This window comes from Astatotilapia calliptera, chromosome 20, assembly GCF_964374335.1.
Source record: "Astatotilapia calliptera chromosome 20, fAstCal68.1, whole genome shotgun sequence".
Lineage (NCBI taxonomy): Eukaryota > Metazoa > Chordata > Actinopteri > Cichliformes > Cichlidae > Astatotilapia > Astatotilapia calliptera.
Genome location: NC_137441.1, coordinates 13,425,282 through 13,443,036, shown reverse-complemented (window position 1 = coordinate 13,443,036; position 17,755 = coordinate 13,425,282). Strand labels below are relative to the sequence as shown.

General features: G+C 43.4%; 2 protein-coding genes across 12 annotated transcripts in view; both read left to right on the top strand.

The window, feature by feature from the left end:
- The window catches only part of tmcc1a (transmembrane and coiled-coil domain family 1a), a 46,692-nt gene extending 44,245 nt beyond the window's left edge, over positions 1-2,447 (top strand). For all 11 annotated transcript variants that reach the window (XM_080294495.1, XM_080294497.1, XM_080294498.1 and 8 more), the window contains one exon: positions 258-2,447. In XM_080294495.1, coding sequence (XP_080150621.1) covers positions 258-572 — 315 coding nt within the window. In that variant the 3' untranslated portion in view covers positions 573-2,447. The remainder of the gene's footprint in view (positions 1-257) is intronic.
- A 1,812-nt stretch (positions 2,448-4,259) lies between these two features.
- plxnd1 (plexin D1) overlaps positions 4,260-17,755 on the top strand; it is a 72,093-nt gene continuing 58,597 nt past the window's right edge. The window contains exons 1-4 of the mRNA XM_080294491.1: positions 4,260-5,670; positions 7,350-7,526; positions 13,900-14,031; positions 15,212-15,312. Coding sequence (XP_080150617.1) covers positions 4,459-5,670; positions 7,350-7,526; positions 13,900-14,031; positions 15,212-15,312 — 1,622 coding nt within the window. The 5' untranslated portion in view covers positions 4,260-4,458. The remainder of the gene's footprint in view (positions 5,671-7,349; positions 7,527-13,899; positions 14,032-15,211; positions 15,313-17,755) is intronic.

Sequence of the window (17,755 nt, the reverse complement as noted above, 5' to 3'; positions counted from 1 at the left end):
TTCACACTGGTCTAATGTGGATCACATGAGTCTATTTAAAATAATCAAAAGTATAAAAGGCTGCACTCAGGCAAGTGAGAAGTTTTTATGTTTTTGTTCAGTGTTTTTCCACACATGAGAACAAAGGAAAGGCAAAATCATATCTGACTTTAAATCACAGTAAAACGATCAGTGTCTTGCTATTGTGCTTTGGATTAGTTTATGTTTATGAAACTGGTGACTAAGCTAAATGGATTTCCTCTCGTCGTCCTCTACAGGAGGCTTTGGAGGCCTGTCAAACCAGGATCTCTAAGATGGAGCTGCAGCAGCAGCAACAGCAGGTCGTCCAGTTGGAGGGGTTGGAAAATGCCACAGCCCGGACCCTCCTGGGAAAACTTATCAATGTGCTGCTGGCCCTAATGGCTGTCCTTCTGGTCTTTGTTTCAACTGTAGCCAACTGTGTGGTCCCTTTGATGAAGACGCGCTCACGCTCGCTCTCCACCCTCCTCCTCATCCTCCTGCTGGCCTTCTTGTGGAGAAACTGGGACGCTCTCTCGGGGTATACGCACCGTGCGCTGCAGCCCCCGGGATGACCAGATTACATTCAGCACATGTTGCTTTGGTGACAACAAGAAATGTAACTGTAGCTGCAGTCTGCAGTCGGTTCAGCTGAGCACATTTGGAAGCGGCCTGGGTAAAGAGCAAGAAGTGTGAAGAAGAGTGAAGAAGAGAACATTCACATTTAGGAAGGACAAGACTGTTTACATTTTTAAAACGAACTTTTGTGTTGTTATCCCTCACAGAATGCAGTATTGTACTGTTTTTACCCTTAGAGTTTAATCAATTATAATGTTATTTCTAATAATATTATTTTATTTTCAATGTTATTTTATTCAGTACCATGTAGCATTACACTCCTCTCACTCTACACAAAGGGGAGTTTAGTCAGGAAACTGGGCTGGAGAGCTGCCACAAAGGCCCAGTCTAATTGTAGAGACATGCAAATGTGAGAATGTGGTTGATTGCCTTTAGGAAGAGAACTCTTACTTAGCTGTGATTAGTAGTTTTGAACCATGGCTGAAAAACCTTCCTGGAAGTTTCGCCTTTCTTGCTGTGATGAAATTTGTTCAGATAGAACATTTTGAAGGAATGAGTGTCATGCAGACGTACAATTTCTAATGGCAAAGATCGCTTTTACTTTTTTAAAGTTAAAAAAGAATTGAAAATAGGGAAGATAATGAATGGCACAAAGACTAGAGGGGGAAGCTGAGATGGTGTGCCCACCATAAAAACAGCACATGAATACTACAGAGAACATCTGGCTGCTGTCTAGCATCTGCCATATTTGTAACTTGTATACAGTGCTGCACGTTGTCATGAAGAAAATTACTTCCAAAGCAGATTTACTTTTAAAAGCGATGATAAAGGGCTGTTGTCCAAGTAAAATTAGGTTGCCAGGACAATTGGCCTCCCACCCCACCATTATGATGTGATCAAGTTAAGAAAGAAGGGGAGACCACTGGTGCTTTTCCAGTTCTGTCTCAGAACCATCATGAATACTGCTGCTTCAAATCTACAGTGCAAGTCATCTCCACTGCCATGCCAGTCAAATGCACATTGCCTGTATGTGACTTTATACTACTGACACAGTTTCCCTGCGTGTTATCTTTTCTTTCTTTCTTTTTTTTTAAATGTACCACCGTATCGCTATGTCAAGGTGTTATCACCCAGTGCCAAACTGAAGTTTGCCCAGGGATGCCTAAGCACCCAAAAGGTCCAAGCAGCTGTGGCTTCTTTCCATATATGTCATGAATGTCTTGCCAGATGCAACTTTTGTAAGGGGGAAAGTAATTCGCAATCTGAACATGACCTTGCCTCCAGATGCTCAGTAGTGTGTTTCTACACATTTTGCTTCCATGAGTAGAGCTTGGCATTCGGCCTCTCTTTTACTCTCACTTTCTAATCTAGTCAAGGACACTACAAGATGACCTAGCACGTTAACTAGTCTGCACTGTATTTAATGCCAAGAAGCTGATTTCCTAACAGACATTGTGATCATTTGAACTGTACAGCTGCACTTTAGCACACTGATAGACAGCATGTAGGTCAGGCCTTTGATAGAGACTACAAAGCTTGACACTCTCTGAGAAGTGAAGCGCTGATGCAGGTTGAAACTGCTGACATGCTTTTCTACAGGAAATTTTTAAAAACCCAAGGAAATTCAGTGCATTTTTGTCAAAATGTGAGTAAACTTGTTTCCTCTCAAGTTGAACCGCAGTAGGCAGATTTATTGATCTGTCAGTGATGTGTAATCAAAGGTACAATAGACAAGTTGGGAGTGAGCTGACCTTTGACTTTAGTTTGTCCTTGCAGCAGCACCTCTGATCTTGGGTTGTGTGCTAAACCACTTCAGTGCCTTCTGATGTCCTTTTCTAAGTGTGGAATAAATAAAGTGCATTCCTGACTAATTTATGCACATTCCGTATTTCTTCAAAAGACATGTTTCCTTTTTGTTTGTTTATTTTTCTTGTGTGTCTGATGCTTCTTCGCAGTGTTGTAGTGGAAAGTGTGCTTTTAAAGTCATCTTGCATATGCTTTTCCTGACCGCTAGATGGAGCTCGTTTACCTGGAAAAGCCTTGACGTTCCTTCAGTATGAAAGCCGTGTTCAGTTTGTGTGAATGGTGTGCTCTGAGGGTGGGGAGAAGAGGTGTGACTCCTTATCAGGAAGGAAACAGGTTCTGAGGAGGGGGTCTTAAATGCCAAAAGTTAGCTTGTGCAGCAACAGATATTGTTTTTATTACAAACGAGAGATCGGGTGTACCCCCACTTTATATCACTGTAATGCACCCACACATGGAGCCTAATTCGGTTCAGTGTCGTTTTCTTGATTGAGCTGCACCAAACCGCAGCGGTCACGCCTCACTATGGATATTTGATGCTGACAGTTCTGCCCCAGACTGCGCCTTGTCCCTGCATCCCTGCCAGACCTCCTTGTAGCCGCTGGCTCCCTACTCCCTGACGAAAGTCTGCACTTACATGCACGCGCACTGTGTCGACACTGGCTCATTCATTGTGCTCTGCACTTGGGGGGTCATTATATTGCACTTTATCGGAGCACTTTGCTCCTTTTCTACACTGCCAGATTTGATGCGCATGGCTGTGCGCCAAGGTAAACACGGAGCGCACTTATCTACCCAACTGAAAGCTGCAAGTAGAGATTGGGGGTTGGGGTGGGAGGGTGTGGAGAGAGAGTGGGTTTGTCCCCCAGAGGAGTACGCAGTAAATAGGCACAAGCGATTGCTCGCGATTTAGCATCAACTTTAATTATTTCATGTATTCAGAGATAACACTTTTCTCGGGCTCCCCTGCAAACTGATTTATGCAGCGTCTGACTCACTTGTTGTCTTTCCTCGACTAGGAGTCATTCATTTCTATTCAGAGATGTGGGCATATGCACACTCCGTCGAGAAAGCAAAAAAAAAAGGGGGGGGGGATGCTAACCATATTCGTGCATTTTTGAGTGGGGGCACATGTGTTGTGCTTGAATATTTATGAGGTAAAACGTGCAAAAGCAGTGTTGGATAGATGTGAATGTCAAAAACCGGAAAGGTGTGCTGATGTGCCCATCTGGTAGCACTTTCACGGTCTTTACCGTGCCGTATGTGCCCAAAACGAAACCCTCCGGATCTGCAGAACTAATCTGAGAGCCGAGGGACCGGGAAGCACAGGAGGTGGGCTTGTGACCCGCCATTAACCCCAAGATGAGCGGAACCACGCACGGGTGGAGACTCATCAAGTGGCTCACCTTGAAAGGAAGATGATCATTATGACTTCATATGGCACGACTTCACATTATGTCTTAAATAATAGTTATTGTACCTGAGTGATTGAAAGGAATCAGGATCTAATCAACGAACGAAGATCAATCACAGCTGACTGGGCTGACAGAGCGCTTTGATGGGACGTTCCATTAAGAGGGAGGCAGTGCCATTTTTCAGGGTTAATGAGTTAACGCCCCATGCTCGCAGCAAAGTCCATCTTTACTAATATTTGTAATCGAAGAATGCTTTGCTTATAAATAAATATACGTATATATTTTTAAATAACCAGCGCTGAAACCTGACTCAAAATAAGTTTGTCCTTTGTGCGGCGATGTCCAGAAAATGCACAACACCAAATCAGTTGGAACTATTTATTCCCTGTTGTCTATTCTGTCAAGATGATTAAAATATCACCCAGGCGGTGTGGCTCAGTGTGCCCCAGGAGAGTGACTGCTGAGCTGCACGATAGGCAGAGAGGGACAGAGGAGGCAGCCTGAAAAGGAAGCACGACTCGCTTATCGCGTCACTGTGGGTTTAGGCGTTGAGCAGGAAACAGTCTTTCCTCTCGGGTTGTCGCAGTAGGAACAAACACACATTTTTGTCTTTGCTCAATGCACCCCTCGGCACAGAACACGCGGAAGCCGGTCAGAAGGAAAAATGCCTCCTTCGATAGAGATAGCCGTCCTGCTTCTCGGCGTCCTGGCTTTGGAGACGCGCCGGAGTGCCAGCGCGCTGCACATCCAACAGGCTTTCGCGTCTCCAAATCAGACCAATAACTTCGTGGTGGATCCAGTGTCCAGAAAAGTCTACCTGGCTACCGTTAACACAATTTACCAGCTCAATGGGACCTTGACAGCTGAAGTGGAGAAGAGGACTGGACCGGTGGAGGACAACCTGTTGTGCCATGCGCCACAGCTTCCCCAGGCTCCCTGCGAGCATCCCAAATCCCTCACTGACAATTACAACAAGCTCCTGAAACTGGACCGGGAGCAAGGGATCGTGGTTGCGTGCGGATCTGTGTATCAAGGCTTCTGTGAGCTCAGAAAAATGGATAATATTTCAGAAATAGCGGTGGAGTTCCCACCCCAGGGTGAGAAGACTGTTTTCCCCAGCATGCTGAACATCGCTGCCAATCACCCGAACGCATCCACCGTGGGGCTCATCTTCAAAAGCCACGGGGGAAACACCCGGCTTCTGGTTGGGGCGACATACACAGGGGCTGGAACTCAGTTTTTCCCCAAAAACCACAGCAAAGAAGATCTGCGTTTTGAAAACACCCCGGAGATCGCCATCCGCTCCTTGAACATCAAGGATTTATCCAGACTTTTCACCTATGACATTAACCCTTCCGAGGATAATGTATTCAAGATCAAACAAGAGGTTAAAACCAAAAATAAACTAAGCTTCGTACACGCGTTTATCCAGAAGACTTACTCATATATTGCCTTCAATAATGATGCGAAAATGGGCCACAAGGAGAGCCAGCCCAACAGCATCCTCGCGAGGATATGCCTGGACACCGAGAACCCCCGAAAATCCACCGGGCCAGAGAGCAGGAAGCTCACTGAATCCTACATCCAGATGCCTTTACAGTGTGGATTTAACGGGAACTTTTACAACCGGGTGTTGTCCGTGTACCCCACGGAGATCCACGCAGGTGATGGGAAAAGCCCCGAGCCATACTTGTTTGGAGTGTTTTCTAAGGGAGACAGAAAGTCTGCACTTTGCGCTTTCAAGTTTGGAGACATCGAGGAGGAGATACGGCAAGGCCGCAGGAACTGCTCAAACTCTCCCAGCAGCGACGTTCAGGTGCTGGACAGCGTGATACAGGGCTCCGGTTCAGCCTGCATCCAGAAGGGAAACCTTGTGGTAAGGGCGTTGTACATATTTAATTAGGCAATATAAAAATACTTAATTTATGTAATTATTTTGATCTGATTTTAAGCTGCCATGTTAATGAAATATATACATTCTGTCAAATAAAACGCACTCTAAAACTTAGCATAAGCTTTGCTGAAAACGAAACTTATTTTACAGATCAGTTTATCCATTTCTTGACATGAAAGTGAGAAAAAAAAATAAGTCAGCGTCACTGAGATATTTTCTGCATCATTATTTCATATGTTTTTATTTCTTTTCTCTTCGTTATACTGGGTGCCAAAACGTGCTCGTCCAATAAACCTGCTTGAGATTTATGAATCCTCTTGGCCATTACAGTTGTTCAGGCTGCAATAAGATTTACTCCCTCACGTCTGCTGCTACTCTCTGACAGTTTCCATTTATGCTTACGAACAATTATCCTCTTTAACCCTCAAACTGTTGACTCAAAGAAAGGATCTCCCATGTTAGGAGTAGAGGTGATAGCTGAAAAGACCCTCTAGAGCCACACTGAGTGGGAAGGGTGAGACTAATCTCATATGCAGCAACTCTCCCCTTTTACCAAATGTGAGGATTGTAAGGGGTCAGTAGTTTACTATGTTTTCCAGTAAAACCCCAGACATTTTTATTTAGTGTGTGCTTCTGACTGAAGTTCAACTCTAAATTTAGCCCAATGTTTGACCGATAAATAGCTCCTCTGTTCCAAGCACGTGATCAAATATTATCACGTGTATTTTATTACAATCTTCCTACTCATACGTGTGTCCTCAAGGAAACTTTAGCATTGCAAAAGCGCTGTCTGGTTCAAGGTGCCTAACAATAACAAGCAATGAAAGCTTTCCATAGTTTCATAGGAATGCAGAGAAATTCCAGATTTTCATTGTGGTGGTTTTGACTGACAGAGTTGAGGTCAAAGGAGACTGTCTCGCCACCACTGTGCTGTCAGGTCAGAAAGTTGCCCTCCTTGCTGGCACTGCCTTGTTTGCCGTGGCCCCGGGGCCACTCCTCTCGTGACCAGTTTTTCTGAATACCATCTCCGGTCGCCCACAAACCCTTTTTGAGATGGACAACTGCTTAGTTCAAAGTGATTTGTGCCCTTTGTTTTTTCTCCTGCTGCAGTACAACCCACTTACCACTCATAGACTAAAGTTAGTCTTTCCTCATTTACATAGCCGTGGCCGTTGAAATGTGATCTTTTTTGTAGTCGACAGTTTGAAGGCCAACACTGAGGGAAAGCCAGACACAATTTATGATAAGAGAGACGATGCCTCGAGCAGAAGGGCCCGTGGGAAAAGACTCTACAAATATCCAGTGTGCTTAATTTCTTTTTTTTTTCTTGTGTGCTCTAAAATATTCAGAGAATTCCCAATAGATCCTGGTGCTCATCCAAGCGCAGCACTAATGTTTTATCATTGCCCACTGAGGATTTGACAAAAGCAAAGTCTTATGAGTGTTGAAGACCCTTATAAGCCCATTTCAAGTATTCACTGAGATGTCTGAAAAGTGATTTAGCAGAATGAGCAACGCCAGTGTGATAGCTTCTATCAGCCCTTGCTTTCCACACGCCTCCTTTTGTGCCCAGCTCTCTCCTTCTTCTAATCTTCATGTCATGCTTCCATATGAAAGCTGATGAGAATTGATCTTTCTCTCTCACTCTGTTTGTATTCTAGTTGCAGCCCGAGCAGCTGGACTGCGGTGCAGCCCACCTGCAGCACCCACTGGCATTACAAAGACCCCTTAGGGCCATTCCTCTGCTTGAATACCCGGGTCTCAGTTCAGTCTCTGTGGACAACGTGCAAAACCACACCGTGGTTTTTCTGGGAACCAGTAATGGACGACTTCGTAAGGTGAGTCTCACACGCACATGAGCGTGCATACACTCTCAGTCCTTGTGATTGAGAACTTTCTAAACAAGCTTAACCTCAACCGCTGAATGGAGTTATTATTTTTAATGTAGTTGAGCCCCGAAGCTTGGAAAAACTCTAACATTACAAGGTATGTAGTGCTGCTGTGATGTGGCTGCCGATTCTTACAATAAACCAAACCTATGTGTGTGATGAAACACTTCGAGCCACCACAGGGCAAGCAGAAATGCCTCCTTTTAACTTGTAGATTTTCCCTGCATTGTCACCACCCAACCAACCCCCTCATTCCGCTGATCCATGAACCATCCCGAACCTTATGTAGTCCTAATCATGAGTTTTAATGTCTCTTAAACTATTGTCTGTGAGATCACAGTAAAGCTGTCTAACAGCGGTTGACGGCTTATGACTCATTCGCGACATGTGTTGGTGTGCAGTCTGAGCTATTAAACATCTGCAGAAGGTCCAGCTTGTGAAAACCTTTCCTGCCCAATTACCAGCATTCCTTAATTTTGTCTCAGCCACATTCCTCGTCACCCCTGACTGAGCTTCCTAAGCAGCGGATCTGCCTGCATATGCAACTAGCTGCACTTCAGCTGTCTGTGGAAACAACACAAGCTGACTCTGAAAGCTTTCTGACCCTATGGTTTTGCATTAGCCTAGTACCTTTCACAACATTAAACCCATTCTGCTGTCGGGTGTTTTGTTTAGACCTGCTAAAAGAACTCCTTGTTTTCCTCCCCAGATGAAGGCACTGCTTTAGCCCCAGCTGAGCACGCAGTAATTGGTTTTTGGATGGTTTATAGCGGATGCGCCGCGTTGGTTGGCATGGTGTAAGCAGCGGTGTGTATGAGCGTGTTTGTGTACGTCTGTTTGCTAGATTGCAGGTCTGACTGTGTTTTTAGGTGTTTGACTTTGTCTGCAAGCCAATGTGACTGGTATAGTGATTCCATGTGTTTACTCAGATGAATGCATACCCTGTGATTACGTGTTACGTGTGTGTGTCGACCTTGTTGTATAGGGTGTGCAGTATTTTGGTGACCTTGGGAAACAACATGCTTTGTGCTTTTATCTTTATGTCTTTCACTGTTTGCCTATGTATCTCTGTGTGTGTGTGTGTGTGTGTGTGTGTGTGTGTGTGTGTGTGTGTGTGTGTGTGTGTGTGTGTGTGTGTGTGTGTGTGTGTGGTAGTGTCTGTGAGTGTGTGTGCCCTCAGGATAGAGCTGTTACAGAGGTTAATGGTGCTGTTAGTGTGTGTAATGTGATTCTGACTGTGAGTTTGGCTCAGACTAAACACAGGGGAACAGTGGTTGAGATTAAGTTAGGCCTCTTTTACTGTCTTTGAGAGAGCCCTCAGTGAAGTAATTTGTAATTACATGCATTTTTTAATGAAGTCTCTCCCTCCCCATTACAGCTGACTTCCATTTTCTGCTTCTCGCAGTGTCCGCTTTTTTTATCTCGCTCCCTCTCGCTCCAATTTTACTCCCTCAGTGGGTCCACCCCTCCACTTCTCAGTTCATCGCTTCGCCATCCCCTCTTTCTCAGCTCCTCTTTTACTCCATCTCAAATATAAAAGACCCTTTGATTCATTTTCCAAACAAACAGACTTTATCTCTTTCTCTTTCTTCTTTCTGTCGCTCCTGCCCCACCTCTATCAATCTTTATTCTCTCTCCTTTACACCCAGGTACACATTCAAACACACACAGAGAGACACACACGTGCACAGACAGAGACAGAGAGAGAGAAAGAATGAGTGCACAGCAGCTGAGCACTTCTTGGTTGAATAGGGTCTTTCATCTGCATGAAGATAGACGGAGAATAGAGTCAGAGCGACCTGCCAGTACAGCAGGTGTTTTGTTGGCTGACCTGGTGGCTCACTGTGCCACAGCTCTCTTCACGTCTCCTCCTCTCTGCACCTATTGTGCTCCCTGTCCAGGTGTGTGGGCTGCTGTTTACTTATTCCTCGCTGTGTCACTCTGCTTATGTGTTTGTAGTCACTGGGGTGTGAGGTGAGGACATAGCACAGCTGCTTACTATCACTAAAAAGCAGGCGAGCTTGTGCGAGCAGATGGGTAGGTGGTGTTATAAAAAAAAACCTGACAGTGATTCTTGCAGGTTGAGATAATGCCTTTCATCACAGGTTAAGCCAATGGTTTACTTAGCTCCTGTCTGCGCTGGTTTAACATTAACCAGCACGTCTAAGTGGGTGGTAATGGTTTTGTCCTATATAAATGTGTGCTCCTGTGCACATGACAGTGTTTTGTTGTGTTCAGTGGATGGAGAAGTGATACAACCCGTGCTTGTCACCAGATGCTGATCAGTTTGCCACTTCCTCAGGATGCCAGGATCTCTCCATTGAAGGGAGGCCCGACAAATCGCAGAAATAAGAGTTTTCACTGTCGGCGTGACAGGAAGTCTCACTCAGCACAGTTTGTTTTTCTGCACAGCTTTGTGTGTGTGTGTGTGTCTGTGTGTGCATATGTTTGTGCGTACGTGCTTTATGATCTTGACCTGCAGGACGGTCAGTGTGCAGATAAATCACTGCTCAGTGGAACGAGATTAGGCACACTGCTTGAACAAAGAGCACCTGAAATGTATTTGTGAAGGTGGAAACATGAAAAATATTTGAAGTAAAAGGCAGGAACTAAAATCACTTTACTAAATCTGGCAGTCATTGCTTATACATACATGCATGAATTTAATTAAGACTGAGAGTTTTGGTTACTCTCTTGTGTATCCACGTTAGCTTTGGGGGAGGGAAAGTATCCAGACAAAAGAATTTAATCTGTCATGTTGGCCTTTTAAAAGGGAAGGAGTGAGGCAGCTCAGACAAAAATTAATTTAATCTTTGTCTGGATATTTTTTCTTGATAACATATGCAGCACAGTAACAGCTACAGCATTCTAAGCACCCAAGCACCAGTCCAATCACCCCTCATATAACCTCCTACTGAGTAATTGAGATACAGTCGTGGCAAAAAAAAAAAAAGGAGCTTGTCAAAGGAGCTTGCAAAGAAAAGCGTCTGGACTTCTTTAAGTTGCTTGAAGACGTTTCACCTCTCATCCGAGAAGCTTCTTCAGTTCTAAGGTCAAATGGTGGAGAGTCCCAGATATAAACCTAGTCGGAGTAAACCCCCACAGAGGGACAAAAGGACCCCCTGATGATCCTCTAATCGCCTGAGCCAAGGTGGGAAACTGGGCGTGGGTCCCAATCAGCCAGAGTTTCGGGTGAGTTCATTGTGAAACCTGGCCCCACCTTATCATGCGAATTCCTGAGGTCAGATGGCCCAGGATGTGAGTGGGCGTTAAGGCGTCTGGGAAGGGATCTCAGAACTGGGATCTCAGGTGTGTGTTAACATAATGCCAAGGAGGAAAGACATCAGCAATGTGCCCAGCTATCTGGGACAGGTTCTAAGCTCATGTGAAATCCACTGGTTCAAGTCCATCCAGTCTAGAGTGAGAACAATTATTCACAAGACAGTTGCCAATCTTGTCAGGAGTGGATGTTACCCATTCAATGCTAAGAGAGGTAGCAAAAAAGAACTCAAATGCTACATCTCAGATCTGCAGGTCTATACGTTAATATGTTAAAATTCTTGATGGTACAGTTAGAAAAACACTGAACAAGTATGACTTATTTGGAAGGATTGCCTAGAGAAGGCTATTCTCTCTCTAAAAAAAAAACATGGCAGTTTAGTATTGAAAAATTACATCTGAACAAACAACAAGACTTGCTGAACAATGCCCTTTGGGGACCAGAATGGACATGTTTGGCCATAATGAACAGTGCCATGTTTGGAGAAACCTAAACAGCATATCAGCACAAACACCTCATACCAGTTGTGGCGGTGATGATGTGTTTTGCAACCACAGGACTTGGGCATCTTGAGTAAACCATGAACTCCTTTTTATATCAAAATATTCTGGAGTTAAATGTGAGGCCATCTGTCCAACAGCCAGAGCTTGGCCCAAACTGGTTCATGCAACAGGACAGTGATCCCTAACATGACAGCAAATGTAAGGCAAGGCAAGGCAAGGCAAGTTTATTTGTATAGCACAATTCAACAAGGTGATTCAAAGTGCTTTACAGAGACATTAGAAACAAAAACAAATAAAAAGCATGATTTAAAATTGATTAAAACAAGCAAACAAACAAACTAATTAACAAACAAACAAAACAGTATATAAAATCAAAACAGATAAAATCAGAACAATAGATAAGATGTACAACAGAATGGTAAAAAAGAAAAGAATCAAGATGTTGCAATGGGCAAGAAAAAGTGCAGATCTCAGCTTGACTGAAACACTGTGGGGGGACCTCAAAAAAGCTGTGTGTATATGAGCAAAAGAAAAATGGGTCAGATTCCTCCACAATGATGTGACAGCCCGATAAAGTCATACAGAAACAATTTTTTTTCAGTTATACCTCCTAAACGTTTGTCTACAAGCTACAGAATCGTGGGGTGTGCTTCATTTTCACACTCTGCAACTTTTCGTTTCGTTTTTTAAATAAATAATAAAGCCACAGAATCTGTTTGTTATTTTACACCTGAGGTAAGGTAAGATTTTTTTTTAAGCTACCAAGGACAGGATATTTTTTTTGTCCCAATATAAAAACCTTAGAAATAATAGAAGGTGTACTTTCTTCTTATTACTGCAGCGGGCTTCACTATGCCCATTCTAGTCATGGGTGAAAAGATTTTGAGGCACAGTTCGATACTTAATTCAGTTCTGATTAAATATTATAGCCTGCTATATGGGTCTCTCATTTAGTCCTGACCCAGATGTAGCCAATCTGAATCTCATCCTCCCACTCACCCACTTCCTCATCCACTATGTCACTATGTTTTGGCCCTGCCGTGTCTCAACTTCCAATCCCACTCAAATACAATGTACCCTTGTTCATTCATCCATTCATTGTAGGTTTAAACAAACTGTCCCAGGTTTATTCCCTTACGTGACTCACTGGTCGCATTGGGGGAGCTACCTTAAAAGCATGAAGAAGTTGAACTACACTAAATCTACCTTAGGAAAAAATCTAATTTGGCCAATTAGCTCAGACTACATTATAAGAAAGAAACTGGCACTGGGCATGTGATACCACATTTTATTACTAAAAGTATAAAAGGATAAGTTCAGGATAAGTAAGGGTAGAGTAAAAACTGTCCACTTATTCACAGGTCAAACATGACAAAAAAGGTTTTTGTAGCAGAAACCAAAATCCAGGTGGGGCACTGAGTCTGGCAGGATCTTTGATTATGTATAGTATAGTGAAGGTTAGTTTTACAAACTTATATTCAAAACATAAAATGTCATAGCCAAGTATTCCAGGAAGCTGTAGGTCAACTTAATACTTGCCTTAAAAAACAACCATCCATCCAGGCAGAATTTATTTACGCTGTAAACCACTTTGGATCATTTGACTGGCCAAAAGGGTTTGATTATTGTGGAGAAGCAGCGGTCCAAAGTTTTACCGCTGTATAGTGTTTTTGAAAGACTATACACCAATGAATGTAGCTGAACTACCAGCAAGCTATGATTCCTGAACTTAAACTAGTTTAATTGCATGTAGTGCCTTCATGTCACTCTTCACCTCCAGCGCTGCTCACTGACTGTTCATCTGTGTTGAATTTATCTGCACACAGAAATGAACATGGGTGTCAGTTACGGTTAATATCTGTGTCCTGTGAGCGTCACAGTTTCCCATATAAACATTATTTTACATTTACATATTATATTATTTGATATTGTATACAAGTATGGCTTCTGGAAACACATTTTAAAGATACGAATCACCACACAAAAAGTCCAGAGTTCCAGTGTCCTCCCTTTTTACCACAGTAAACTTACCATCTAACAATAGACAGTCATTGTGGCTGCTTATTTTACTGCACCAGCTGCTGATTTAGATTTCATATTTTCAGTTGGACCGCTGGCAGACAAAAATTGTAGACTGCCAAATCATCTGACATTACACAAACAATAAGACACCAAAAATATGGTGCAATAAAAATCACACAATCAAGGTTGTCTGTACATCTCGGTGCTTGCTACAGGTGGGTGTAGTCTCCAAGGAGTGATCACGATGTAAAAGTTTTGTTTGTGTATCTCTTGCCAAACACAGACGTGGGAAAAAACCTGCTTCTTCTGTGGTATTGCTGAGCAAATGACTCGATCTGCTCAATCAACTGAAAAGTAATGTGGTTGCACTGAGCAGTTGTGAACATATGAGAAACTCTTCTGCATGAATGTGAACCAAGAAATTGGCGCTCAACGTCTTTTTTTTTTTTTTTAATTGCACCACTTTGCATGTGGTTCCAACTCTGCAATTCAACATGTGCGTCTCTCTTTTTCACAGCTGACTCTGCTACCGAACATGACCACAGCCAATCAGTGGATGCTGAAGCTGCGAGCCAACGAAGCAGTACACCACATCATGACCTTCGATCCCAACGACAGCAACTTTCTTTATGTCATGACCTCTCATCATGTAAGGTTATACCCGCTGGCATATCAGCACGTAGCGCGACCATGATAACCACAATGAGACCTCATGAATGTCACGTCATGTACATCCTCCTTAAGTTCACTTAACAGAACACTACCATATTTGTGGTTAAGGCAGACATGCATGCAGACCTACATTAAGCTTTCAGACCTGCATTTCAAAGCCAATTTGTTTGATAACAGTTGGGCTTAGGGCGGGATATGGCTGCACCTCTGGCCTTTATGGTTTCTGCACAGTGACAGTGCATCAGTTTGTTAGCTGTCTGTGCTGCTATTAAATCTCTGTGCTTCCTGTCACAGAAACAAAGTTTAACGTGCACACAGAAAATATGCTACAGCTCCTTTTTAGACTCTGACAAAACTGCTGCATGACATTTTTTAGGTAACATTTGCCGTGACATTGTTAAGATTTAAATTAAATTTGGCACTATTATTGGCTGGCATTTATTTTAGCTGTAACCTTTAAACGGATTTACATTCTGAGACCGGCATTCACTTCCTAGGTTCAAACTGCCTATCTGTGTTTACCTACAGCGTATTCGTATTTGTTTGCACTGCAAATAGACAAAGCAGCAAAAAAAGAAGAAAAAAAGGTGGTTGTTAGCCTTAAGAAACTTAAGGAGATGTACACTGCACGTAGGAGTTTACAAATGTGTAATTACATTATCTGAGATTTTTTTTATCTGCTTCATTGTAAGCGGATGTCGGTGAAATATATCTGCATTTGGAAAACGACAAGATCAAATGTCTTTGTAGGAGTTATTCAGGAAAGACTGTCTGCAGTTATTATACATTAATAAACACTTTAGATGTCATGATGTGTTTACTGAAAAATTTCATGACATTTATTCATTTCTTTCTGCTGTCAATAAGTGTTGAATGATGACATGCAAAAGTTATGTGTGAGCCTGTAAGCTGGTTTTCATTGTGGGCTTATTATATTATATTCATTTCGTCTGGGTGGTAGTTTAAATCTTAGAGACTCGAAATTGCAGTGATACTCTTACACTGTAGCAGATTATCAAAATTCTTGAGGAGGATCATTCTTAAGTTCTCTTAACAGCCGTCAGCATCTTGGTAACAAAATCACTTGTTTTCCACTTTTTTGGCCGCCCTTGAAGATGATTGTGTGCTCATGTTTGCTTCTGTGCATTGATGTGCAGATGCTGAGAGTAAAAGTGGCAGATTGTGATCAGTGGAAGAGCTGCAGTGACTGTTTGGGAGCAGGTGACGCCCATTGTGGTTGGTGCACACTGGAGAATAGGTAAGAACCACAGCACGTACACACATGCACGTACGCACACAAACGCACAAAGACGCAGTCTCTCCTTCTGTTTCTTTAACTGTCATCCTCAGACTTGTTTGTCTGACCCTCCCAGCCTCTCCTTTGGTGCCAGTTAAGCATAATTCAATCAAATTATCAGACGCTCAGTTTCGCGCACACACATGCCACATGCTTTTTGACGTAAAGCAAAAATCTCTGCTTTGAAAAAGAGGTCAGCTGTTTATATGAAAGGCGCATCGATTCCAGAATAGACTGATGGCACAGAGCAATAACGGTCGTTGGTCGTTTTATTACTTGAAGCATTTGCATGAATCAAACCCACTGAGGCTTGTTTGCTTATTTTCATCATTTTCGTTTTCAGTTTCAAAATGTCGCCCAGCTGAATGAGCAGTGGCAGAAACCGAGTGTGTTTTGGGGTTGGAAGAGTGTTGTTGGATTGAGCAGAATTGATTTGCTTTTCATTAGGCCGCAGACTCGAGAGTAACATCATTGTTTGGAGCGCTCCCCTGGTTCTTTAGTTGTTTGGGGAGGGAGTGACAGGCTGGGAGCGCCCAGCGAGGAGTGACTTGGCTGAAGTGTAACTGTGAGCGAGTGAGAGTACACTGTGATTAATGTGGTTCTGTCAGGACTGGCTCTCTGGCCGTGCATTCACTGGCTTCCAGGGAGAATATGTGTTGTGTCGAGCTGTGTTTGTGTGCCGGTTGTTTGTCTGCGTGCGAGTTGCTTGGTGATTAAAGCAGATCAGACGAGATAGTGAATTTTGTGATGAGCTGTGCCGCGGCTCTGGAGGCTCTTGCATTGCCAGGGGCCATTCAGAGCTGGAAGAGTGGAACTGATGAGTGTTATGTGTTTATGTGTATGTGGTCAGACTGTCTCACTGTCATCTCCCCGTCTCCTCTCCTTATTTATCTATCTGTCGTCTCTTTATCCCAGTCCCTTTCTCGCTTGGCTGCATTTTTTTACCCTTGTGATTCTCGCTGTCTTCTGCTTGGGTTTTTTTTTTTCCTTTTCCTGCCCTCGTATTTTCCAGTAGCTTTTGAGAATTTAGCCATCCCTCTCTAAACCTCCCTCTAGTCCTTGTCTTCTCCTCTCCCAGTGCCCTTGTCCTCTTCTCTATCCCTCTACAAAGGAGCGTTGATTGTGATGATGGTGGTGGGAGGGAGAGCGCACACTGGTTCTTTTGACAAGGAAATGTCAAAGTGTGTAAGCCTGTGTGTAAGTGTCAGAGTGTGTGACGCTGTCTGGCTAACGGAGACCAGGGAGCTGATGTCATGAGTGTGTGCGTGTTTTTGATGCACTGTTTGGCCAGTCGTACTGGCCGCTGGGTTGGCGCTGTGGCCCCAGAGCCCAGGGGATCAGGGGGTTGATGTGTGGGGGTGGATGGTTTCCTCTATCACCTCACTGTCTCATTCAACTACAGACACTGAGGATGGTGGGGGGAGTCAAGATCTCACAATCTGTGAAGCCACCACTGTCTCTGTGGGTGCCTGCTCGATTTTACGCATGGCACTGACGTCTCTCTGCACGTCCGCGTGTAGAGTGAGCATGAAAACATATCTGTTCGCTTGTTGGATGCTCTATTGTTGTCTGAAGAAGAGAGCTAGTTCCTCCACCAGAGATAAAGCTCGGTCCTTGATCACTCTTTTCATGCTGGTGCTGGTCTAATCTGCCACATGTCACAAGAAAGCACTTAAATATCTTTATTTGAATCAAATTATGCATCACACGCAGTCTTTGCTGTTCACAAATTATCATGCTTATCTGCATGTGCTTATCTCACAGCGACTTTTGTGTGTCTGCCTGTATGTGTCTGTGTCTGTTTGTGCATTTAGAAGCTCATATGTTCTCCTGCTGTTTAACAGTCTCACTGACGTTCAGACACTTAGGAGGTGATGAGTTTTCTCAGGTCATATTTTAGCTGCATATGTTGGCTCTGTTTATTTTAAGGAGCTGTTTGAAAAGCTTTTAAAGTTAGCGGGCTGCAGTGGGGCTGATGATGAGTGCGTGCGTGTGTACCTGTTGTATGTTTATTTGGTCTTCCAGACTGTTAGAGAAAAGAAAAGTACTTTGAATTAATTTCTTCTCACTGTTGCTCTTGATCAAGTAGGTGTTTGAATTAGCAGGTTATGTACTGTTTGCATCCATTTTAAGAAAGAATAAAAAGATACGATCTGAGCAACTTGGTGTATTTTAGAAGCCAATTGTTTCAGCTCACATGCTGCTTTGCTGATGATCACTTGAGACTGCGAGTCTGTACGTTTCCTGGATGCATGCTTCATTTCATACCAACTGGTATTTATGAGCTATTCAGTACTTAAAGATACAATCTTGAGTTTACTGGATAAAATAAACAAGGAAGATGCCAGATGTGATCTTAGACAGAGAAGAGGATGAAGAACTAAGTTATCAGCTAAGATGTACA